General features: G+C 35.9%; 1 protein-coding gene across 2 annotated transcripts in view; it reads left to right on the forward strand.

Moving 5' to 3' along the window:
* SUSD6 (sushi domain containing 6) overlaps nucleotides 1-25,555 on the forward strand; it is a 123,811-nt gene that overhangs the window by 52,636 nt on the left and 45,620 nt on the right. For both annotated transcript variants that reach the window (XM_074290491.1, XM_074290490.1), the window contains 2 exons: nucleotides 1,807-1,975; nucleotides 2,195-2,379. In XM_074290491.1, the coding sequence (XP_074146592.1) occupies nucleotides 2,259-2,379 (121 nt within the window). In that variant the 5' untranslated portion in view covers nucleotides 1,807-1,975; nucleotides 2,195-2,258. The remainder of the gene's footprint in view (nucleotides 1-1,806; nucleotides 1,976-2,194; nucleotides 2,380-25,555) is intronic.

The following is a 25,555-nucleotide window of genomic DNA, read 5'->3' on the forward strand; positions in this document are numbered from 1 at the left end:
TCTTTCCCTCTTTCCCAGACATAAGCCTGGTAGAAGTATCATTGTGTCAAAGGGTATACATTCATTTTAGTGACTTCTTTGTGTGCAGTTCCAGAAAGGTTGACTCCACAAATAATGCATTGTCTTCCAACAATTGTCATTTTTCTTTACCAACCTAATGGATATGAGACAAAACCTCACAGCTGTTTTAATTTTAATTTTTCTTCTTATTAGTGATTTGGAGCATTTTTGTTAATTTGCTAATAATTTGCCTTTCTTCTTTTGAAAAACACAGGTCTGTTCAAATGGCTTTTGTTCCTATCAATTATCTTTTCAATGTATCAATTTTCTCTATCTTGCATATCAGATCTTTATCCAAGAGAAATGTGCGGCAGAGATTTCTCCTTCCTCATTCTCTCCTCAGCTGTTTTCCTTCTAATTCTTTAACTACATTGATTTTGTTTGTGAAAATCCTTTTCAATTTTATATTGTTGATATCTCATCTGATTTTCCTTATCCCTTTTCTCGTCAACAAAACTTCCTCTATACGTAGTTGCAAAAGGTATTTCCTTTTTCTCTTCCTCTAATTTGTTCATAGGGCCTTTAAAAGCTAGATCCTTGGATTGTGGTAGATGATATGAGCTATTGGCCTAAGCCTAATTTCTAAAATAGTTTTTATTGAATAGTGAGTCCTTATGAAATGGTTAGAATTCTTGAGTTTATTTATTGAACACTGCTCTATTCCTATTATTCCTGTTTCTTCTGGGATTTCTTTGCCTAATCTGTTCCAGTGATCTGTGTTTTTGTTTTTCCTTTTTAAGAAGTATCAAATAGTTATGATTGGTTTTGATGATTATTGCTTTTAGTATAATTTAAGATCTGATAGTGTTATATATCAGTTTCAAATCAAGTCTGAGTTAGTATTCCCAGCAGAGTATCTAGTCTTTGTATTTCAGTGACTGGCAGTGTTGAGAAGCCCATAGAACTGAGTTTGAATTAAAGGGGGAAATATAAAAGTCCTATATGAAGACTTTATTATTGTAAATTGTCTGAATCATATAATTTTTTACATTATATACTTGAGTAAACAACAACATAACACTTGACCTCAGTTTCCTTATTTGTAAAATGAGGGGTAGCGATTAGACCAAATGGCTCCTGAGATCTTTTCTAATTCTAAAGCTATGACCTTCGACAGAAAAACTACACAACACACTTATTGATTTGTTAGACCCGGGAGTCCTCTTGAGCACTAAATTTAGTTTTGGACTCTTTCCCAATATGAATAACTCCTCCTCCCCCACCCCCACCCTGATTTCTAAAAGTTGTTTTAAATTCTGTTTAAAAATCACTAAATTAATTTAAAAATAAAAATTGCTAGTGGGATTCTATTAAAGTTTTTTGAGAAAGGGAACTTTGGAGGGTATTTGGGATAGAAGATAATAGTGGAGAATTCCTACATCCACCCCCCACACTTACAGAAAGGCACCCACTCCCTACCTTTTCATCTTCTTTTTGTGTGTTAACTTCCTCTATTTGAGAGCATCTTAACTATTTTGCTTAAAGTGAATTGCTGGGTTTTGGTTTTTTGTTTGTTTGTTTGTTTTTTAGGAAGGTGTGTCAACACATGTGACTGGTATAATTTCCTGGGTTGCAGGTGTGTATGATGAATTTGTTCATTGTTTCATTTTTGAAATTCACAGATGCAGTCAGAACTGTGAGTGACTAGGTTTGTTCAAGCATCTCAGGGATATATTTCTTTTCAAGACAGTATTTCTGGAATTGCTTTTATTCCCATTAAATTTGTTCCTTTTTTTCTTCCCTAAGTTGAACTCATACAGTGTGCACGTGGCAAAGGAAAAACTTGACTCACTGATTCAGACATCAGTCTTCTTGTCATCAACTGCTTCTTCCCTTCTTCGCCCAGAGCCTCCATGACTTGTGAGACAAAATTGGATCTTTCCTCAAAGCTCAACTCTGTTTGAGAGATTTCAAGGTGAGATAATTCCTGCTTCACTATCCTTTTTCAAAAATCTGGCTATGTGTGCTGGAGGCTTTTGGCATGCTGCCCTCCCCTCAAGCCAAAGAGAAGCTAGATATTACTTTCCTTACATTGAAAGAGGTGAATCTAGTTGATAGGATTGCTTAATTAATCAAGTTAATAAAGAGTTTCTCTTTGGTCCTTTCCTGAAGTTTTTTATGCATTTTTTTGTAGGTGGATTTGTACCTGGCTGGCAGGTTTATTTCCCCTTTTTCTTTCAAACTTGGACGGATAAAAGATGTGCTATGGCAGGATAACACCAAAGAGCAGCTCAGCCTCACCATTTACCTCCTTAGGACATGGATTATTTCTTCCATTCATAATTATTAGCACTTGCCTTGGAAATGGAATTGCTTCAGGTAAGTACCTCTCTTTTGATTGTTTCCAGTATCCTGAGAAGATATAATGTCAGACAGAATACTAGGTGGTTGCAGATGAGTAGAAGACTCATCATCCCCTACGAGCAGCAGATTATTAGAGTGTGTTCCTTTTGTAGTGTCCTGGGAATATGATTTTTGGAAGGTCATATCATGGCATTATAGATTTAGAGCTGGAAAAGATTTTAAAGGTTTTTAGTCATCCCCCTTGTCATGGCAAAGAGAAGTTTCTCTAATTTTATGATTCTCAAATCATGTTGTCTAGGTGTCCCCAAGATCTTTTTAGGCATTTAACCTCTGAGATTTGTTTTTATAACAATACTAAAATATTTAAACTTCTAACATAGTAAATATCACTAGATATATAACCTATATCAACAAAAACTCTTAGAGCAGGAGTTCTCATGGACCAGATGTGCAGCCTGACAGGTTATGGCAAATGGGCTGAGGGGTGAAGACAGAGTGTGAGGTTTTGTTTTTACTATTGTCCGGCCCTTCCACAGTCTGAGGGACAGTGAACTGGACCCCTATTTTAAAAGTTTGAGGACCACTGCTTTAGAGAATCAAAAGCTTCCTGAGACCAAAAAGTTTGAGAACTATCCATTCTTGTTCTTTGACCATGAATGTATAAGCAGAGAAGATTAACAGAAAGCTAGACTGTTTGGGGAGTACCTCCTCCATGTCTCTCTTCCTGATGGAGATGCTGCAACTCATGCCTTTTTCTTGTTTTCCCTCACTTTCTACCTCAATAGACAGTTCTTGCCTCAGATTTGCTATTATCTCTGTGACTTTGGCAAATATCTTAATTGCTTTGAGCTTCAGTTTCCTAAATTATAAAGTTAGAAGTTTGTATTGAATAATTTCAGTATGAATCATTCTGGTGTGGCCAGGGACACAAATAGAACAAGCTAGACAGTCCCTGCTTTCAAAGTTCTCATACTCTAATTGAAAGAGACAGTATATAAAAGCCTTAATGTAAGATTGATGGAAAAGCCCAGAGGTCCTAAGGGTACTTAGGCCTTGTAGCCCTGGGGTCCTTAGATGATGTCAATAGGTAAGATAACAGTGCCAAGGATTTAAGAGACTAGAAATAGGGCAGAATAATGAAAATATGAATGAGGAATATAGACCTTAGACAACAATTTTTGAATTATCAGGCATCTATACACACACAGTTTCTTATGAGGGAAATAAAATGTTCTTTCTATTTATGAAAAGAAAGATGTACTTATTAGGAATAAGTAGCGGAGGAGAAGGCCCAATGCCCACGTATCCTACTCATTTGGGCTGCTTAATGTTGTCCTGGAACATCTCTTCTCCCACATTCACATCATACGTTGTCAGATTTTAGTCCAGAGTTATCAGAGAGGTCTTGTCTCTCAGCATTTCTTCCTTCAGTGTCCAACATTTGCCATACCTCTCTCTGAGCCACCTATTTTCTCCATGTTTGTGTTTGATCCAGATATGAAGAATACCTAATATATTTGTTTCTGGAAGAGTTGACTCCACTGTGTTCCATGTTTCTATAATATTATGGAATACTTAGGGTGTAGAAGGAAAACTGATCCTGCTAACCTCATGAAAATCAAATTGTTTGGTAAACAAAGCACAGAATTTTCATAAGGATTAGAATAATATTTTGGAAACATATTTCAATACAAAAACCTTTAATTTTGGATCTAAAACTAGTGCTATATTTTAGAACCAGACCTCTGAGAAGTTCAGGATTTATGAAATCCTAAATTTTTAGAGCTTGAAGGCCTAACAATCATGTAGTCAAACCTTCTTATTTTACAGATAAGAAAACTAAAACTTAAAGGGGTGACTTGTCTAAGGTCATCCAGGTAAATGAAAGATGAAGTCAGAATTAGAACTCGGATACCCCTCCCAGCTGCTGGATAGATATCCCCAAAGCTTACATCTGACTGTCATTCTCCTGCCCAAGAATTTTCAATGCCCAACCCCCACTTTCCACTTCCCCATAGGATAAAATACTCTTCCTGTTTGGTATTTAAATCCCTTCATTATCTGGCTCCTGGCAGATACCTTTCTAGGCTTATTATGCACTTCTCACCCTCACACACCCTGCTCTGACCAAACTACATTCTCTCTGTCTTACCTTTGAGCTTTTGCAGTTTATCTTCCATGTGTGGAATGTGCTTTTTGTGACTTTTGCCCCTTAGAATCTTTAAAGGTACAAGTGCAATCTCTTTCTAGAGGCTTTTACTCTAGTTGTTAGTACCTCATTCCCAATCACTGTGTTTATTTTATTTATATGTATCCCATATTTACTTATCTATAAATATCTATTCTTCTCCCTACCCAATAGAATGTAAGATTCTTGAGGACAAAGATTTGGGTTACTTGTTTACTTGCATCTCTCTCACCTAACACAGTACCTGACATATAATAGGTACATAATAGATGCTTGTTGATTGACTGAATTTTCCTTCTAGACCAAATTGCCTTTTTTTGTTGTTCAAAATAAATTTTATTGCTAGCTTTAATCATCTCATTTCCAGATATATTACTACGACCAGGTGACCTTTCCCATGTAACAAAGAAAAACAAATAATTGGGCAAAATCAACCAATGAATGGTCTCATCTGACAGTGTATGCAGCATTCAGCATCCTTAATTCCCACTTCTCTACCACTTCTCTCCTGAGCCAAGATGGCCTGGCTTAATTTTAGGGTTTTTTTTTTTTTGTTTGTTTGTTTTGTTTTTTGGTTATTGTAGTTTTAATCAGAAGTTCTCTATATCAGTGAAATCACAAGCCTAGTAAAATAAAATTAAATCATTGTCGTACTGGTTTTTTTTTTCCCTAACCTCAGTATGGGAGACTTGTCTGGGCATGTTCCCAGCATTACTGAGTATTACCAGCACTGGGCAGTCCTCTCCCTCTGCTCAGCTGCCAGGCAGGCTTTGTCTGTGACTCATCTGATCTTTCCCCTGGCTATCCCCTCCAATCTTGACTTCACCCCACTTTACTCACTATTCACTTTCTTCTTGAAGTCTGAAAGACTCAGAGCTCTAGACCAATGAGGAAGGGAGGGAGACAGAGAGAGGGAGGGGGGAAGAAAAAAAAGAAAAACTTCAAATTTTACCTTCCTCAGTTCTTAGTCCTCAGTTCCTCCCTCCCCCAGCTCTCCTCTCCCCTTGTCCCTTTATCTTTCCTCTGTTTTCCGTCTCTCAGTTTCTCTGGGTGTCTCTCATCCTCCTTTTCTCTCTCCCACCCTCTCTCTCTTCCCTCCCTCCCCATTTTCCTCTCTCCTCCTCCCTGTCCTTCCCAGAATACAAATATAAGCACACACACTCACACACAGACAGATATCTAGACAACATGGCAGAACAGAATGTCTTTGAAGCGAGGAATTTCACTGCTTTTCAGAACTACCGTTTTGCTGCCAGTCCTCTTTCCTTTATCCAACACCCAACACCTTATACACCCAGAAGGAGATTATTCTAGGGTAGAAGAGAGAATTAATTCCTTGCCCTAAGTCTAGGAGAGACACCTGTAGTGACATGCCTTCCATGAGGAACACGGCCAAGAGAGTTTCAGAGAAACTGAGATCCAGATGTGCAAACTTTTGAGAAAAAACAATTTCATTAGAAAAAGCTCCTTTCTTCTCCACTTTACTTTCCTTTTCCTCCCATTTCCATTTCTGTAATGGTACAGTTTAAAAGATAGAGTGCCCTGTCTTAGTTTCAATAGCCCTAGTTTAAAATATAAACAGTGCATTTACTTGCTTACACATTTCATATGTGTGTAAAGCATGCCTTATATAGTTAAGCAGGTATTTAGTTATGATGGTTCCATGAGAGAATTTTCTTCAGGAACACACACTTTAGCAATTACTATACTTAGAAATTTGACACCTAAAGATTGGAATGTGTAAGCTACATTAGAAGAGGATAGGATTGTTGTCTCCCAAGTTACAGAAATATTTTCATTTTACCATCTTCTCTTTATATAAGGCTATCTTTCCTGGGCATTAGAATTATAATAATTGAAATATTAGCTATTAGTATTATTGTTTAGCTTATTACTGAGCAGACCTTTTACCAGACATATATAGGAATATTTAGAAAACTTGATCTTGGAAATTATGGAAAGGAAGAAAATATTTGTTTCATTTCTTAAGTTTTACGAAATGAGATATCAAACTGACTAAGGATTGCTTCAGCCTATAAAACTCTTGATTAAAATGTAATTGGAAATGTTGAACAAAATAATAAAAATATAATGCAATTTAGATAACATTAATTTGTGGTTTTCTAAGTCAGTATGGGGCTGCAGGGATCCATTTCTATGTGAATTTGAAACCACTAGAAAATCATTTAGGCTATGTTAAAAAAAAAAAAAAAATGTCCAAAACCTATGTTTTTCCCTCTTTTCCAAGACTGGAGGACTGTACTTTTACAATAGGATATTCCACGTACTCTCTGTCTTAGTTGATGTTTTAGTTGGTTTTACTGAAGAGCTTTTTGTTCTTTTTAAAATTATTTTTATAGAGAAAAACCTGCTGGGTAGAGAAAGATGGAAAGAGATATTTTAAAATGAAATTTATATAAAAACAAAAGATACCAGCAAGATGTACTCTCTCTTCTAACTAAGGTGAGGAGTGACAATTCCCACATCCCCAATTTCTTCTTCCATCTCTCCAACCATCTCTCTATTCAATGTTAAAAGGACTAGGACTGATCCTTTGCTTCTATGTATTGCTGTCTATAAAATGGAAATAACAATCCTTAGGTTCCTTAAAGGTGATATTATGATTAACCAACTAATAAAAATTGGTGGAAGATATCTGGTAACTAAAAAGACGATGTAAATCTTAAACAGCAGCAGCAGCATTGGCAGTACTTTTAAACTATCAATTTACTGATGCTGGATGGTACAGATACAGCTTTCCTTACAGAATAATTGTCTTTTTTTGTTGTTGTTGTTGTTCAATACTTTCAATATATTTTTGGCTGAGTTTAAGCTTAATATAACCCATGGAGGGGATTTATTCTATTCTTGCATTCCATTTATTTCATAGGCTGCAACCAGAAGTAATCCATTTTGGATATATATTTTTAGATTCAATAAATCCAATATTTTGTATTTTGTGCCAGAATTTACTTTTACTTATGCTTGATGAAATGATAACCAATTCCAAAAGTTTTCTTTTCCCCTGTGGATTTTTTAAAATAGCTTTTTTTTTTTTTTTACAAGACATGCATGGATAATTTTTTAGCATTGACCCTTGCAAAACTTTCTGTTCCAACTTTTACCCTCCATCCCCCCATCCTCTCCCCTAAATGGCAGGTATACTAATATGTGTTGAATATGTTAAATGCAATATATGTACACATATTTATATAGTTATCTTGCTGCACAAGAAAAATCGGATTTAGATATAAGGTAAAAATAATCTGAGAAGGAAAACATAAATCCAAGAAAACAATAACAGAAGGACTGGAAATGCTATGTTGTCGTCCATACTCATTTCCCATAGTTTTTGTGCTGAGTGTAGCTGGTTCTCTTCATTTCTGAATAATTGGAACTGATTTGGTTCATCTCATTTTTGAAGAGAGCCCCACGTCCATCAGAATTAATCATCATATAGTATTGTTGTTGAAGTATATAATAATCTCCTAATTCTGCTCATTTCACTTAACATGAGTTCATGTAAGTCTCTCCAGGCTTTTCTAAAATCATCCTGCTGGTCATTTCTTACAGAGCAATAATATTCCATAACATTCATATACCACAGTTTATTCAGCCATTCTCCAATTGATGAGCATCCATTCAATTTTCAGTTGCTAGCCACTACAAAAAGGGCTGCTACAAACATTTTTGCACATACAGGTCCTTTCCCTTCCTTCATATCTCTTTGGGATATAAGCCAGTAGTAACACTGCACAGTTTGATAACTTTTTGAGCATAGTTCCAAATTGCTCTCCAGAATGGTTGGATGCATTCACAATTCCACCAACAGTGTATCAGTGCCCCAGTTTTCCCACATCCCCTCCAACATTCAGCATTATCTTTTCCTATTATCCTAGCCAATCTGAGAGATTTGTAGTAGTATCTCATGAGTGGTCTTAATTTTCATTTCTCTGATCAATAATGATTTGAAGCATCTTTTCATATGGCTAGAAATGTTCATATCCTTTGACCATTTTATCAGTTGGAGAATGGCTTGATTTCTTATAAATTAGAGTCAGTTCTCTATATATTTTGGAAATAAGGCCCTTATCAGAACCTTTGACTGTAAAAATGTTTTCCCAGTTTATTGCTTCCCTTCTAATCTTGTGTGCATTAGTTTTGTTTAACTTGATGTAATCAAAATTTTCTATTTTGTGAACAATCATGATCTACTATTTTGGTCACAAATTCCTTCCTCCTCCACAGGTCTGAGAGATAAACTAGCCTATGTCCTTCTAATTTATTTGTAATCTCATTCTTTATGCCTAGATCATGAACTTTTTTTTTTATTTACCAGATATATGCATGGGCAATTTTACAACATTGACAATTGCCAAACCTTTTGTTCTAATTTTTCCCCTCCCCCACAATGGCAAGTTGACCAATACATGTTAAATATGTTAAAGTATAAATTAAATACAATATATGTATAGAGATCATGAACCCATTTTGACCTTATCTTGGTATACAGTGTTAAGTGTGGGTCAGTGCCTAGTTTCTGCCATACTAATTTCCAGTTTTCCCAGCAGTTTTTGTCAAACAGTGAATTCTTATCCCCAAAGCTAGGGTCTTTGGGTTTGTCATACTAGATTATTATAGTTATTTATTGACTATTTTGCCCTGGGAACATAACTTATTCCACTGAACAACTAGTCTTTCTTAGCCAATACCAAATGATTTTGGTGACTCTTGCTTTATAATATAGTTTTAGATCCGGTACAGCTAGACCACCTTCATTTGATTTTTTTTTTTTTTCCAATTAGTTCCCTTGAAAGTCTTGATCTTTTGTTCTTTCAGATGAATTTTGTTGTTATTTTTTCTAGATCATTAAAATAGTTTTTTGGGAGTCTTGGTTGGTATAGTACTAAATAAATAAATTTAGGTAGTATTGTCATCTTTATTATATTCGCTCAACTTATCCAAGAGCACTTAATATTTTTCCAATTGGTTTGATCTGCCTTTATTTGTAGGGAAAGTGTTTTGTAGTTTTGCTCATATAGTTCCTGACGTTCCGTTGGCAGATAGATTCCTAAATATTTTATACTATTGGCAGTTATTTTAAATGGAATTTCTCTTTGTATCTCTAGCTGTTGGATTTTGTTAGTGATATTTAAGAATGCTGATGATTTATATGGATTTATTTTGTATCCTGCAACTTTGCTAAAGTTGTGGATTATTTCTAATATCTTTTTAGTAGAATCTCTGGGGATCTCTAAGTATATCATCATATCATCTGCAAAGAGGGATAATTTGGTTTCCTCATTACCTACTCTAATTGCTTTAAGTTTTTTCTAATCTCTTATTGCTGAAGCTAGCGTTTCTAATACAATATTGAATAGTAATGGTGATAGTGGGCAACCTTGTTTCACTCCTGATCTTAATGGAAATGGTTCCAGTTTATCCCCATTACCTATGAGGCTTACAGAAGTTTTTAATAGATGCTACTAACTATTTTAAGGAAAAGCCCATTTATTCCTATACTTGCTGGTGTTTTTAATAGGAATAGATGTTGGATTTTATCAAATGCTTTTTCTGCATCTATTGAGATGATCATATGGTTTTTGTTAATTTGATTATTTATTTAGTCAATTATGCTAATAGTTTTCTTAATATTGAACCAGCCCTGCATTCCTGGTATAAATTCTACTTGGTCATAATGTATTATCCTGGAGATGATTTTCTGTAATCTTTTTGCTAATATTTTATTTAAGATTTTTGCATCAATATTCATTAGAGATGTAGGTCTATAATTTTCTTTTTCTGTTTTCATCCTATGTGGTTTACGTATCAGTACCATGCTTGTGTCATAAAAGGAATTTGATAGGAGTCCTTCAATCTCTATTTTTTCAAATAGTTTATATAACATTGGAGTTAATTATTCTTTAAATGTTTTGTATAATTCACATGTAAGTCCATCTGGTCCTGGGTATTTTTTCTTAGGGAGTTGATTAATAGCTTGTTCTATTTACTTCCTCCTCTGTTAAGCTGGGCAGCCTATATTTTAAAGGTAATCATCCATTTCACTTAGGTTATCAAATTTATTGGCATAAAGTTGGGCAAAGTAACTCCTAATTATTGCTCTAATGTCCTCTTCATTAGTGGAGAGTTCTCCCTTTTCATTTTTAAGAATAACAATTTGATTTTCCTCTTTCCTTTTTCAAATTTACCAAAGGTTTATTTATTTTGTTGGTTTTTTTTTTTTCATAAAACCAACTCTTAGTCTCATTAATTCAATATTTTTTTTACTTTCAGTTTTATTAATTTCTCCTTTTAATTTTAGAATTTCAAGTTTAGTATTTGATTGGGGTTTTTAAATTTGCTCTTTTTCTAGCTTTTTTAGTTGCAGGCCCAATTCATTGACCTTCTCTTTATCTGTTTTATGCAATAATGCATAAATGCCTCTAGAGATATAAAATTTCCCTTTATTACCACCTTGGCTGCATCCCAGTGGTATATTCTCTCATTGTTGTCATTCGCTTGGGTGAAATTATTAATTGTGTCTATAATTTACTGCTTCACTCATTCATTCTTTAGGATGAGATTATTTAGTTTCCCACTACTTTTGGTTCTATTTTCCCCTGGCTTTTTGTTGAATGAAGTTTTTATTACATCGTGATATGAAAAGAATACATTTACTATTTCTGCCTTTTTGCATTTAATTTTGAAGTCTTTATGTCCTAATTATATGGTTATTTTTTATATAGGTTCCATGAACTATTGAGAAGAAAGGGTACTTCTTTGTATTTCCATTTGGTTTTCTCCAAAGATCTATCATACCTAACTTTTCTAATATTCTATTTACCTCTTTAACATCTTTCTTATTTGTTTTGTGATTTGATTTATCTTAATTCTGAGAGTGCAAGGTTGAGATCTCCTACTATTATAGTTTTGCTATCTATTTCTTCTTGAAACTCTCTTAACTTCTCCTTTAGGAATTTAGATGCTATATCACTTGGTGCATATATGTTTACTACTGATGTTGCTTCATTATCTTTGCTACTCTTTAGCAAGATATAGCCAAATCTGTGAATAAGAGTCACACAATGTTCCTCCCCCTCCCTTAATTCCCTCAGATACGATAGGTTTCCTTTGCTTCTTTGTGAGATGTAATTTCCCTCTTTTTACCTCCATTTTTCCCTTTTTCTGATACAATTCCCTTTCCACTTTTTTAAAATATTATAATAGTAAAATCAAATTATACATGAACTCTTTATGTATGCCCGTAACAGAAATACAGTTTTCAAGAGTTCTTTTTATCTTTTTATGCTTCTCTTGAGTCCTATATTTGGAGGTCAAATTTTTTGTTTAGCTCTGGTTTTTTTCATTAGAAATAAATAGAATTCCCCTGTTATGTCCATCTTCTTCCCTGGAAGAAAATTCTCAGCTTAGCTGGGTAATTTATTCTTGGCTGCATTCCAAGTTCCTTTGCCTTTCAGAATATCAGATTCAAGGCCCTTTGATCCTTTAATGTGGAAGCTGCTAGATCCTGAGTGATTCTTATTGTGGCTCCTTGGTATTTAAATTGTTTTTTTCTGGCTGCATGTAATATTTTTTCCTTAGTCTAATAGTGCTGCAATTTAGCCACAATATTCCTTGGAGTTTTTATTTTGGGGGCTCTCAGAAAATGTTCGATGAATTCTTTCAATGGCTATTTTACCTTCTGATTCTATGACATCTGAGCAGTTTCCTGAAAAATAGTGTCTAGGCTCTTTTTTTATCATGATTTTCAAGGAGCCCAATAATCCCTAGATTATCTCTCCTAGATCTATTTTCCAGGTATGTGATTTTTCCAAGTAGATATTTAACATTTTTTCCTGTTTTTTCATTTTTTTGGTTTTGCTTGACTGATTCTTGATGTTTCATTGAGTCATTCGTTTTCATTTGTTCAGTTCTGATTTTTAATGAGCTATTTTCTTCATTTACTTTTTTAAAATTCTTTTTCTATATGTCCAATTGAGTTTTTAAATGAGTTGTTTTGTTCTATGGAATTTTTTTTCCATTTCAGAATTTTTTTTTTTTTAACTGAGTTATTTTCTTTTTCAAATTCACAAATCCTGCTTTCCTGGGAGTTCTTTATCTTTTCCAATTCATAAATTCTGTTTCCCTGGAGTTCTTTACCTTCTCCATTTCACATTTCAGGGAATTATTTTCTTTTTCAAATCTTTCTTTTAATGAGTTATATGTCTTTTCCATACTCTTTTTCTTCTAGCTCTCATTTAAGATCTTAAATTTCTTCTAGGAGAGCTTTGTATGGTGGAGATCAGATTATATTCCCCTTTGGGGTTTTGTCTGGAGACTGTCTGCTATTAATCTCCTCAGGGTTGGAAATTTTTTTTCAGGGTTGGAAGTTCTCTTTCAGTATAGAAGCTACCTATAGTTAGGTCTCACTCTGCTTTTTTACTCAATTAAAAAAAAAAAACAAAACAACTCTTGGGGTCTGTCTTTAGGGCAAGGAGGTTCCAAGCTTCCTCTATAGAACAGGGACAGACAGTGGCTGTCCTGCAAACAGGCTGCAGAGAGTGGCTGCACTGTGATCGGGCTGAGTCACTTCCAGTGCTGAGTGGGTATGGCCAGGTCCTGTGAAACTGGCTTTTTGGGGTACACTCTACCTTTTGCGTTTGTGTAACTTCTCTGCTGATCTACTGTTTTGCAACCAAAGCAGAGCAGCCAACACTGTGGTAGAGATCTTCCTGCAAATTCTCCCCCAGACTGCACCTCTCTCCCAGTCCACTCAGCATGTGCTGGCCTCCGTGATCTGCCCAATCAAGACAGACCTTTTCTATCTTCCAAATTATCTTCTGCTGATAATTTGTACTCTAATATTCGTGGATTCTTCTAGTCAAGCACTATTTCAGAGGCTGAATTTTGTAATCAATACTGAGGGTAGTAGGGAGCGTGTGTCCTCTCTGCCATCTTGTGTATTTGTTAAAAGCTGAAAAATGAAGATACAAATCATCTTTTGTAGGGGAGATCAAACTTTATTCTTTGATTTTTGAGCTTAGGCTCATGTTTAATACTTAAGCATTTACTTAGCCATTGACAAAGGCTATTTGTTTAAAGCATGATACTAATTGATGCTACTGTTTAAATATTAGTAGACTGTGCCTCTTATGGTATCATACAAAACAAATGTAGACACTGTCATAGCTATTTGGCTTACTGATACCCATACATTCATTTCCACCCCTGTCCTTTCATGTTTTCAGAAGTAATTTTCTTGGGATGAATCACAAACTGAATTTTATTCTTGACCATTTGGGAAGCTCAGTAAGGGAGAACTTTGGACCATGAATTAAAATACCTAGTTTCTGTTCCCAGATTCATCATTAACTTGTTAGGTACCTTTCCACAACTCACTTCAGCTCTCTTGATGTTCCTTTCCTCTGTTAAAATTAGGGGATTAGACCAGGTGGTCTCTAAGGTTCCAGCTCTTACCTGTTGTGAAAGGGTATTTTAAAAAATTAAATCATGTCAGCATTTTAAATATGACACACAAAACAGACACACATATGGTTTTACCTATTAACATGAGTTAGACTGTTTGAGTTTGCTTGATTTGGATTTACTAGGTCTCTAGTAGAATAATGTTGGCTAAAGAATCTCAGTTGATCCTACCACGTCCCACCAGGATGCAGAGACAATATTGAAGGTTGTGACACTATTGTGTTAGGGCTTCTCTTCCATTCCCTAGGTTTCCATTAGAGATGACAGGCCATCCTTTTAGGAGATTATTCTGAGGAAGAAAGTAAAATCTTTTAAAATTATTGTCTCAAGGAGGAAGGGGGGGGGGTTGGTGTGTGTAAAGGGCTGAAACTCTTGAGTTAATGCACTGAGGTCGGACAACCAAGCACTTAAAGGCTAATTACCAATACTCTATAAGAATATGCTTAGAAAGAAAATGGCCCTTCCCACTATTTTCTGCTCGACCAATCATTTGGTGTATACAAAGAATAGGAGGGACTGGGAGGGTGGAGTAAGACTAGCCAGGGTCATTTTTGGGCAGAAGAGGGTGAGGTCGAGGAGATCCTTCACTTCTACTGCTAAAGATCAAGAATAAAGACTAAGGACTTTTGCTTATCCTGACTCCAGCTGATTCTAAGGTATCTAGGGTGCTAATGTGGTCATCACAGGTGTTCATTGGTTTTGGTTTATTTTTTGGATGATTGTTGTTTTTGAAGGCAAGCTAAGTGACTTGCCCAAAGTCATGCAGCTAGTATGTGTCTGAGACTGGATTTGAACTCAAATGCTCTTGAATCCAGGATTGGTGTTCTATCCACTGAGCCATCTAGCTGCCCCTACTTTTTTTTTTTTTTTTTTTTTTTAAGCAATTCTTTTATAGTTGCCAAGTTTCTTTCTCCCAGTGTCCCTTTCTTATTATTTTTAGTCTCCCCTTCGATGATCTCTTATGGTTGTTTGCTTCCTAGTTTTAGTTGAAGAGGTTTATCTAGGCAATTCTATTTTTGGAAAGACAATAGAGCCTTTAGCAGATTAGTAGATTGTTTGCTAATTGAGGGTGTAGTCCCCACAACATCCCATGAACATCTTCCTGTCAGCTGCAAACACTGCTGACATGAGTGATGTAATCTCTTTGTGGCATAATTACCTGTGTCTATAAAAAGACTGAGGACTTGGATGAGAGTTTGGATGGATCATTTTTGAGCTTTTGGTATCTAGGCATCAGGAAAAAAGAGTGAGAAACTACTTTTCTGTAAACTAGTGAATTCTCTTCCCCCTCCTCTGAGCCTCAGGTTTTCCCTATCTTCAAGTTCCATCTAAAATTCTATCAAGGAAACTTTCTACATTCTCCCTTAATTTTAATGCTTTCTCTCAGTTTTATTATCTTCAGTTTGTCAGATATCTATCTTAGTTTTACATAATTGTTTGCATGTTGTCTCCTCTATTAGACAGAGCTCTTTAAACAAGTGTCTTCTTTTATTTTCTTTTTTCTTTCTTTTTTTTTTTTTTTTTGGTCATCCTTGGTGCTTGGCATGTGAGTGCTTGTTGTTTATACTTTATTCTTGGATAGAGCACTGGTCCTGGAGTCATGAGGACTTGAGTTCAAATCTAGTCTCAGACGCTAAACAAATTTACCAGCTGTGTGTCCCTAGCCAAATCACTTAACCCCAACTATCTCACCACCCCCCAACAAATAAATAAATAAATATATAAATAAATGGAATGTTTTTGGTTTTGTTTATTTTAAAGATGACCACAGTATGCATATACATTGGATTTGAATGAGGGAAATATGTGAAAGGTCACCAACCTCATTTTCTCCTCTAGAGTCATCTTAGTTCAGTGGCCAGATATAAATTAGGATTACTGGATGACCCTAGATGCAGTGGGAACAGAAGGTGCTTAACAAATGTTTATTTATTATCACATAGAATTATTTTGCCTTAAAATTTTCTAACCAAGAAAAGGCAAAACCTGTATCACACATCTTCTCTACCAGATTACATAATTAAACATATATTTTGCCTCCTTAGAAATTAATCCACTAAATCTGCTATGATTTAGCCCTTGCAGATTTTGTAAGATCAGCATGCTCTGGGTGTTGTTCTTTTTTCTATGGTCCCTCTCTCTCCCCCTTTTCTACAGTGGAGGAACTAGCATCTAATCCCAGGATGTCAGGATACTCAAGGATTAGCAGTTTCACCATAATATTCCCCAGCTGCTTATTTTAACATGGAGTATTATTATTGGTAAACATGGTCTCATCAATGCAGGTACTCCCTCCAAAGGATGCATAATTTTTGCTCTATCCATGCCTGCTGGATCTGTACAACTTTTGTCTCTATCCTCCCATGAGTTGGTCACTCTGGTCTGCTCTGGATGCTTTATGTGGAGAAAAGGATTTAAGTTCTTATTACTGGTTTAAATTTGTATCATATAAAATTTAATTGTCTGGGGTGGCAAAAGGCAGTAGAAAATTTGGCTAAATTTAAGAGATAAAGTTTCAGTCATCATCTAAAAATTCCCATAAACATTTATTGAGCAGCTATTCTATGAAGAACACTTTTTTAAGCATTCTGGGGGTGCAAAAATACAAAGAAAATTTGTACCTATTTCCCCACCTGAAAACTTATTGACAGACTAGAAAGCTCTCTGAAGCCAGTAAATTAAATGTCAGCTACCATTTATCAAGTATTTACTGTGTGCTCAGCACACATAGCACACAGTGCTATGAATTAGGAATATAAATAAAAGTAGAGGACCAGCTACTGCCCTCAAGGAGCTTATTTTCTAATTGGGGGAAAACACATAAAAGGAAGCTGAAGTGGGAAGTGGGGAGGGGGTTATTTAGGTAGCAGTTTGTGAGGGCATGATAGAGATTGTCTTGAAGTATTGCCAGGGGATGAATGATACCTGGCTCACCTGGAAACTCTCCTTAAATGAAGGTTCTGGTAGGATTCCAAAAGGAGGTACTTCCAATATGTGAATTCCAGAGCTGGGGTAAAGCTTCAGAATGAATTGCATCCTAGAGAGAAATAATAAAATTGCAGGTGAGGCTGTTGTAGTGTGTACTATATTGTTGTAAACCTCCCTGCCATGACCCTCTGAAAATTCAAGAAGAGGTTGCTGGAGGCCTTTAATTGTTACTGGAGATTGTGAAACTTAAGTTTTAAAAGCAAACAATGAAGATCTCCAGTGAATTCACAGGGAACCTCACCAGTGAAGCACCTAGTAGAAGAATATTAACTGCTCTACTAATTTACACACATTTTACCTCTCATTTTTTTCTTTACTGTGCATGACCAGAATGTGCATTGTTACCAGCATGAAAGTGAAAGTGAGGTTACTAATAAAATTAAGGTGATGCTTGAAGTAGTGAAAGAAGAGTGACTGTATTTTACATTCTCCCTGCTCCTTTTTTTTTCAATCTTTTAGTTTTGTTGTAGCATTAAAATTTTTTTTTAAGTTAAAAAATAAATTGATTCATTTCTTTCTTTTTTCCTGTTAGGCTCTTTTTGTATTTGTTGTGAAGTTACTTCCTTTTTTAAATAGACTTTAGGATATTTCTGAGTCATGATTCTAAATGGGATGTTAAGTGCTGGGTATTTAGAATACCATCAAGAAAAGAGGTACTGAAAAAACAAATAAATAAAAATAATTGGAAAAAAGAAAAAAAAAAAAAAGAGGTGTTCTTCCCATCTTGTTTTTCCACATCTGACTATTCAGTTCTTTCTTCCTGCTATTAAAAATATTCTCTATTAAGTAATTTCTAATTCATTACTAATATTGATGCAAATTTAGCTGTAGGAATCATCCTATTATAGATGTTATCTTCAGATTAACATCTCATCTTCAGAGTGTCTGGTTCATTGTACCAATGGTAAAACTTAGGTTAATGATAAGACCCAAATCTGAGTGTTCTTACTGTCTTTTCCATTAGTGAAAGAATATTAGGCTGGAAAGGCCTTAGGAAATCATCTGATGACAAATCATTAATTTAACAGATGTCTGTTAAATCATTACTTCCAAAATCAGAGAACAAGTAGCAAAGAATGATCTTTAAATCTCTAGTTATAAATCCTGTGAGCTCTAAGAAAGCCTGCACATGTGGCATAATTTCAAGTCAAGGAAAGGTCCCTGCCCCTAATTTATACCTGCCTGAAATTTAGCAATTAGAAATTCACTCCTTTGTTCCAGTTACAATGCAGATATTTTTAAGAGAAGTCATATCCATTTATACCTTAGAGTAAATGAATATTTTTGCTACTTTGTCTAGTCACTTTGAGTTTTGTTAAGGGCTTGATAGAGAATGTTTAAGGGGTGGAGAGAGAGTTTGAATCTACATTAGTATTGAGAGATAGAGGCTAAAAGGTGGGAATGGGGTGAGATTTCCAAAGACTGAATTTACCTACTTCACAGTTTTATTTAGGGGTGTTGCCCTATTTATTGAGTTTAAAGCAATAGTACCAATTAGACTATCACAGACCCTTCCTCTCAGAAAGTATTGTTTTCTGTATAAGATTCTGCCATGGTGAAAAGTTTGCAGAGCAGCATCCAAGGTTTGTGTGTATTACTTCAAACTCTTATCCTCTTTTCTAATCACTTGCTAGGTTGTTATTATTTACAGCTATTGAGTTACTTTATAAAGTTCCTGAATTCCTGTTGTTTTCTCTTGTGTGGACATTCCTTCACGTATCCCCCTAAAATAAGTTAACATTAATTATTACCAATTCACTTACCCCACCCATCTCTCCAAAGATCAGTGGATGCTTCAGACCGGGACTCTTGTGAATTTGTGCAGAATGAGGGATCCAGATTTTGGATTGTTCCAACCACAGTACTCTATAGAAGCATAAGAATTGAAACTGATGATGTGTGTGAATGAATGAGATCCCTTCTGCTCGGAGACTCTGGTTTGGAAATGAAAGTAACCCCAAGGTCTGTGGCAAAAATGAGGAGGTTTTATTTTTCACTGAGGCTTTCCCTTAGTGGGCATATTTTCTTTTTTTTTTTTTTTTTCTTTTTTTAAATATATATTTTAACTTATTTTTTTATTTATTGCATTCTTTTATTTTTAAATTTTGAGTTCCAAATTCTTACTCTCCTTCCTTATGTTTTTTTTAAATTTTATAATTATAATGATTTTTTTGACAGTACATATACATGGGTAATTTTTTTTTATAGCATTATCCCTTGTACTAAACTTCTTTTCCAAATTTTCCCCTCCCTCCCTCTATCCCCTCCCCTAGATGACAGGCAATCCCATACATGTTAAATGTGTTACAGTATATTCTAGATACAATATATGTGTAAAACCGAATTTCTTGTTGCACAGTAAGAATTGGATTCAGAAGGTAAAAGTAACCTGGGTAGAAAGACAATAGTGCAAACAGTTTACACTCAATTCCCAGGGTTCCTTCTCTGGATGTAGCTGATTCTGTCCATCCTTGATCAACTGGAGCTGAATTAGATCTTCTCTATGTTGAAGATACCCACTTCAATCAGAATACATCTTCATACAGTATCGTTGTTGAAGTGTATAATGATCTCCTGGTTCTGCTCATTTCACTCAGCATCAGCTGATGTAAGTCTCTCCAAGCCTCTCTGTATTCCTCCTGCTGGTCATTTCTTACAGAGCAATAATATTCCATGACATTCATATACCATAATTTACCCAACCATTCTCCAATTTTGCAGAGAATGACTGGTAAAGACCCACTTTTATGAGCAAATCTGGGGTAGTTTGAATTGATAATAAGAGGAGGATTTCTCACTTGAATGAAAATTGAAGATTTTAGAATTTCCTGATTTTTCAGATCAAAAGGGACATAGTTTCAGTGATTATTTTACACAATTTTTACAGAGTTCACTCAAGTCAAAACCAATCTGGAAGAATCCAGCTCTATAACCACTTTCCCTTTTAGTACTATCTATTCCTAATAAGGCCAAGAATCTGCTTTTCAGGAGTCTCATTCCCTCCCTAATTAACATACCTTTCTTCATCACACCAGGGATAGTACTTACTTTCTTTGCACTTCTCTTTTGGGTTTATTATGTATTAGTTTGCATTTTAGCCATTTATGTATATCAATTGTGCTCCTAGTAGAGTATAAATACCACCTTTGTTATCTCACCCAGTATTTAGCACAAAGTCTGTATTTAAGAATTATTTGTAGAAACTGAAGGTTAAATCTCTTCTCATATTGTGTTATCTCTGTTGCCTAGTCAGTATTGATGAGGTCTAGATTTGGGGTATTTAAATGAAATTAAAGTCTAGTTAGTAAAAGGTGAAGATAGAGATAAAAGGACACCGGAAACAGTGTCACAGTGGGCAAAGATCCTTGGCATGCCAGGCGTAAGGCTGGCATGATTGGAACCTCTGGTAAGAGAGAACTCCAGCTTGGCTCTTTTATAATAAGAGATTTAGCTAAAGGGAACCATGTGTGGAGTCCCTGGCTCCTCAATGGGTTTCAGTGAAGGCTAGAATTTGCTTGGTGAGGGTTGGGAAACCTGAGCAGATCATTAGAATCTTGGGACAATCTTGGTCTGGGACAGCCCAAGTTGGCTTGAGCCAACTGATGGGGGCTGGGAGAGCCCAGATCTCCTATTGGAATTCAAAGGGGTGCTTTAACCAGAATTTGTGAATCAAAGGTCCTTGCTTCTTGAATTGGTAATGCATTAGCTAGGAGGGGTTGGGAATCAGAAAGGAATAAATCAATCTGAAAGAATTAGTTTCTTAAAGGGACTACAACACACATCATCTCCCCCCTCCCCCCCAAGCAGTTAAAACTTAAATTCATTTAAGAGAAAAGGGGAAAAAAAAAAAAAAAAGACTTGGGACAGAGTCTCTTATTGAGGCAAAATTGAAGATTTTCTCTTTCAAGGATTTTCCGAGTTCCAGGATCACCTCCAAATGCATATGGGATAAAAGGGGCGATGATCTCCTCTTAACTGCTGACAAGGGTTATAGAGATTTGGGGTTCATGTCAGGAGGTGAGGTGTGAGGTATGGGGTTTGGGGATGGCAGCAGAGCATCTAGGGGTGTTTGTCCCAGTCAGTCGTCCCATGTTCTCCAGGCTAAAGGGCAGTTGAGAATCCAAAGTTTGAAGCCTAGAGAAAATATCTGGGTAGCTGATTAAAAGTGGGCTGTCATCCCGGGTGGAGATGGTTGCAGAAATGTATCTGGTCCCTTCTGTGGGCTGCCTATAAGAATGCTGATGGCCCATCTAACTATCAAAGAGAAGTAGGAGAAAATGCTAAGAGCAAAAGATTAGTAAAAGATGTTAAGTAGCCTTTCACTCTTAATTTACCGGAAAGCAAATTTCTCCTGGGGTTGGGATTAAAGGGTGTGGACTCTGGAAGTGTGGGGAAGGCTGCAGACCTTGATTTCTAGTCAAGATAAGAATTCTGTTTAAGCTCTTAGAAATCTTTTAATTGTGCTGCATTTCTTTAAAAAAAAAAAAAAAAAAAAAGAATTGGTTCCTCAATAAGCAAAGATCCTGAGCCTTCCCTCCTACTTTCCCCACTCTTATGGGGGGAGGGGTGGAAGGGGTCTGAGGACGAGTGCCAAGCATTAGTATTGCCTACCCAGCTTACCAGCCCCTGAGGTGTTGAGGCTGTTCTGGGATAAAAGAGGAAACAGGGCCACACCTCAATTTACTACCAGGGAGCAGGATGCTGGGGGGCCAGTTCAGCCCCTGTAATGTTCCCTGACATAGTTTCTCCAGTTTTCCTCCTGCTTGAACTCAGGACAGAGACTGGGGTCTCCTCTGACAGTTTTTGTGGCACCTACAGGCCTAAGTCTGGGAGAGATTTGTATTAAAAGGGCACCTCCATTCTGAGTGGTTTTTTCCAAGAGGTAGAAGTTGCCCTGAGGTGAGCTGAGAGTCTCAGGTTAGAGAGTTAAAGGGAAACCCACAGGTGTTAGCAGCAGAGTGGAAGAGAAACATCAAGGGCTCAGAATGGGCTCCTCTAGTCTTGGCTTGGTCTTGGATCCCTGAAAAAAAGTTGAGGGGATGGGTGGGTCCCAGGTCTCATTAGGCTGAGTTTTTCAGCTTTGAAAGAGACTAGTGTGTTGGATGTGTTTTGGCTCCCACTCTTTGCCTGAGGGCAGAAGTTTTAATCAGTCCCAGGATTTGAAAGAAAAAAAGTACTTCCCCACCCTTGAGGCTGGGGTTAAGTGACTTGCCCAAGGTCACACAGCTAGGAAGTGTTAATTGTCTGAGGCCAGATTGAACTCTGGCCCTCCTGAATTCAGGGCTAGTGCTCCATCTACTGCGCCACCTAGCTGCCCTGAAAAAAAGTACTTTTAAAGATGGACTTGTCCAGAGAGTTGGTGGATGGAGAGAGAGAGAGAGAGAGAGATTGGAATTCAGCTAATTTATTCAGAGTTTAGGTTTGAGATTGAGGCATTTTTCTCAAGCCTAGTGTGTCTATGCATTAAGAGACAGCTTAAACCCCCAAACAAAAATTAAACTTGAAATACAAAAATTAAAAGGAGAAATCAATAATATTGAAAGTAAAAAAACTATTGAATTAATAAATAAAACCAAGAGTTGGTTTTATGAAAAAGCCCATAAAATAGATAAACCTTTGGTAAATCTGATCAGAAAAAAGAAAGAGGAAAATCAAATTGTTAGTCTTACAAATGAAAAGGGGGATCTTTCCACCAATGAAGAGGAAATTAGAGAAATAATAAGGAGTTACTTTGCCCAACTTTATGCCAATAAATTTGATAACTTAAGTGAAATGGATGACTTCCTCCAAAAATATAGGCTTCCTAGATTAACAGAGGAGGAAATAAATTGCTTAAATAGTCCCATTTCAGAAAAAGAAATAGAACAAGCTATTAATCAACTCCCCAGGAAAAAATCCCCAGGACCAGATGGATTCACATGTGAATTCTACCAAACATTTAAAGAACAATTAGCCCCAATGCTATATAAACTATTTGAAAAAATAGGGGATGAAGGAGTCCTACCAAACTCCTTTTATGACACAGACATGGTACTGATACCTAAACCAGGTCGATGGAAAACTGAGAAAGAAAATTATAGACCAATATCCCTAATGAATATTGATGCTAAAATCTTAAATAAGATATTAGGAAAAAGACTTCAGAAAATCATCTCCAGGATAATACACTATGATCAAGTAGGATTTATACCAGGAATGCAGGGCTGGTTTAATATTAGGAAAACTATTAATATAATTGACCATATTAATAATCAAATTAATAAAAACCATATGATCATCTCAATAGATGCAGAAAAAGCATTTGACAAAATCCAACATCCATTCCTACTAAAAACTCTTGAAAGTATAGGAATAAATGGACTATTCCTTAGAATAATCAGGAGCATATATTTAAGACCGTCAGTAAGCATAATGTGTAATAGAAATAAACTGCAACCTTTCCCAGTAAGATCAGGAGTGAAACAAGGTTGCCCACTATCACCATTACTATTCAATATAGTACTAGAAACTCTAGCCTCGGCAATAAGAGCCGAGAAAGAGATTCAAGGAATTAGAGTAGGAAATGAGGAAATCAAACTATCACTCTTTGCAGATGACATGATGGTATACTTAGAGAACCCCAAAGACTCTGCTAAAAAGCTATTAGAAATAATTCAGAATTTCAGCAAAGTGGCAGGATACAAAATAAATCCACATAAATCCTCAGCATTGTTATATATCACCAACAAAATGCAACAGCAAGAGATACAAAGAGAAATTCCATTCCAAACAAATGTTGAGAGTATAAAGTATTTGGGAATCCATCTACCAAAGAAAAGTCAGGAATTATATGAGGAAAACTACAAAACACTTGCCACAAAAATAAAGTCAGATTTAAATAATTGGAAAGACATTCATTGCTCTTGGATAGGCCGAGCGAATATAATAAAGATGACAATACTCCCCAAACTAATCTATTTATTTAGTGCTATACCAATCAGACTCCCAAGAAACTATTTTAATGACCTAGAAAAAATAACAAAATTCATATGGAAGAATAAAAGGTCGAGAATTTCAAGGGAACTAATGAAAAAAAAAAGTCAGAGGAAGGTGATCTAAGTGTACCTGATCTAAAGCTATATTATATAGCAGCAGTCACCAAAACCATTTGGTATTGGCTAAGAAATAGACCGGTAGATCACTGGAACAGATTAGATACAAAGGACAAAAAAGGGTACATCTATAGCAATCTAATCTTTGACAAACCCAAAGATACCAACATTAGGGGAAAAAATTCATTATTTGGAAAAAACTGTTAGGAAAACTGGAAATTAGTATGGCAGAAATTAGATATGGATCCACACTTAACACCATATACCAAAATAAGATCAAAATGGGTCCATGATTTAGGCATAAAGAATGAGATAATAAATAGATTAGAGAAACAGAAAATAGTCTACCTCTCAGACCTGTAGAGGAGGAAGGAATTTATGACCAGAGGAGAACTAGAGATCATTATTGATTACAAAATAGAAGATTTTGATTACATCAAACTAAAAAGTTTCTGTACAAACAATACTAATGCAAACAAGATTAGAAGGGAAGTAACAAATTGGGAAAATATTTTTAAAGTTAAAGATTCTGACAAAGGTCTCATTTCCAAAATATATAGAGAACTGACCCTAATTTATAAGAAACTAAACCATTCTCCAATTGATAAATGGTCAAAGGATATGAACAGACAATTTTCAGATGATGAAATTGAAACTATATCCACTCATATGAGTGTTCCAAATCACTACTGATCAGAGAAATGCAAATTAAGACAACTCTGAGATACCACTACACACCTGTCAGATTGGCTAAGATGACAGGAACAAATAATGATGAATGTTGGAGGGGATGTGGGAAAACTGGGACACTTAATACATTGCTGGTGGAGTTGTGAAAGAATCCAGCCATTCTGGAGAGCAATTTGAAACTATGCCCAAAAAGTTATCAAACTGTACATACCCTTTGACCCAGCATTGCTGCTATTGGGATTATATCCCAAAGAAATACTGAGGAGGGGAAAGGGACCTGTATGTGCCAAAATGTTTGTGGCAGCTCTTTTTGTTGTAGCTAGAAACTGGAAGATGAATGGATGTCCATCAGTTGGAGAATGGTTGGGTAAATTATGGTATAGGAAGGTTATGGAATATTATTGCTCTGTAAGAAATGACCAGCAGGAGGAATACAGAGAGGCTTGGAGAGACTTACATCAACTGATGCTGAGTGAAATGAGCAGAACCAGAAGATCACTATACACTTCAACTACAATACTGTATGGGGATGTATTCTGATGGAAGTAGAAATCTTCAACATAAAGAAGATCCAACTCACTTCCAGTTGATCAATGATGGACAGAGGTAGCTACACCCAGAGAAGGAACACTGGAAAGTGAATGTAAATTGTTAGCACTACTGTCTGTCTGCCCAGGTTACTTGTACCTTCGGAATCTAATGCTTATTGTGCAACAAGAAAATGGTATTTACACACATGTATTGTATC

The sequence above is a fragment of the Sminthopsis crassicaudata genome, chromosome 2 (genome assembly GCF_048593235.1).
Source record: "Sminthopsis crassicaudata isolate SCR6 chromosome 2, ASM4859323v1, whole genome shotgun sequence".
Classification (NCBI taxonomy): Eukaryota; Metazoa; Chordata; class Mammalia; order Dasyuromorphia; family Dasyuridae; genus Sminthopsis; species Sminthopsis crassicaudata.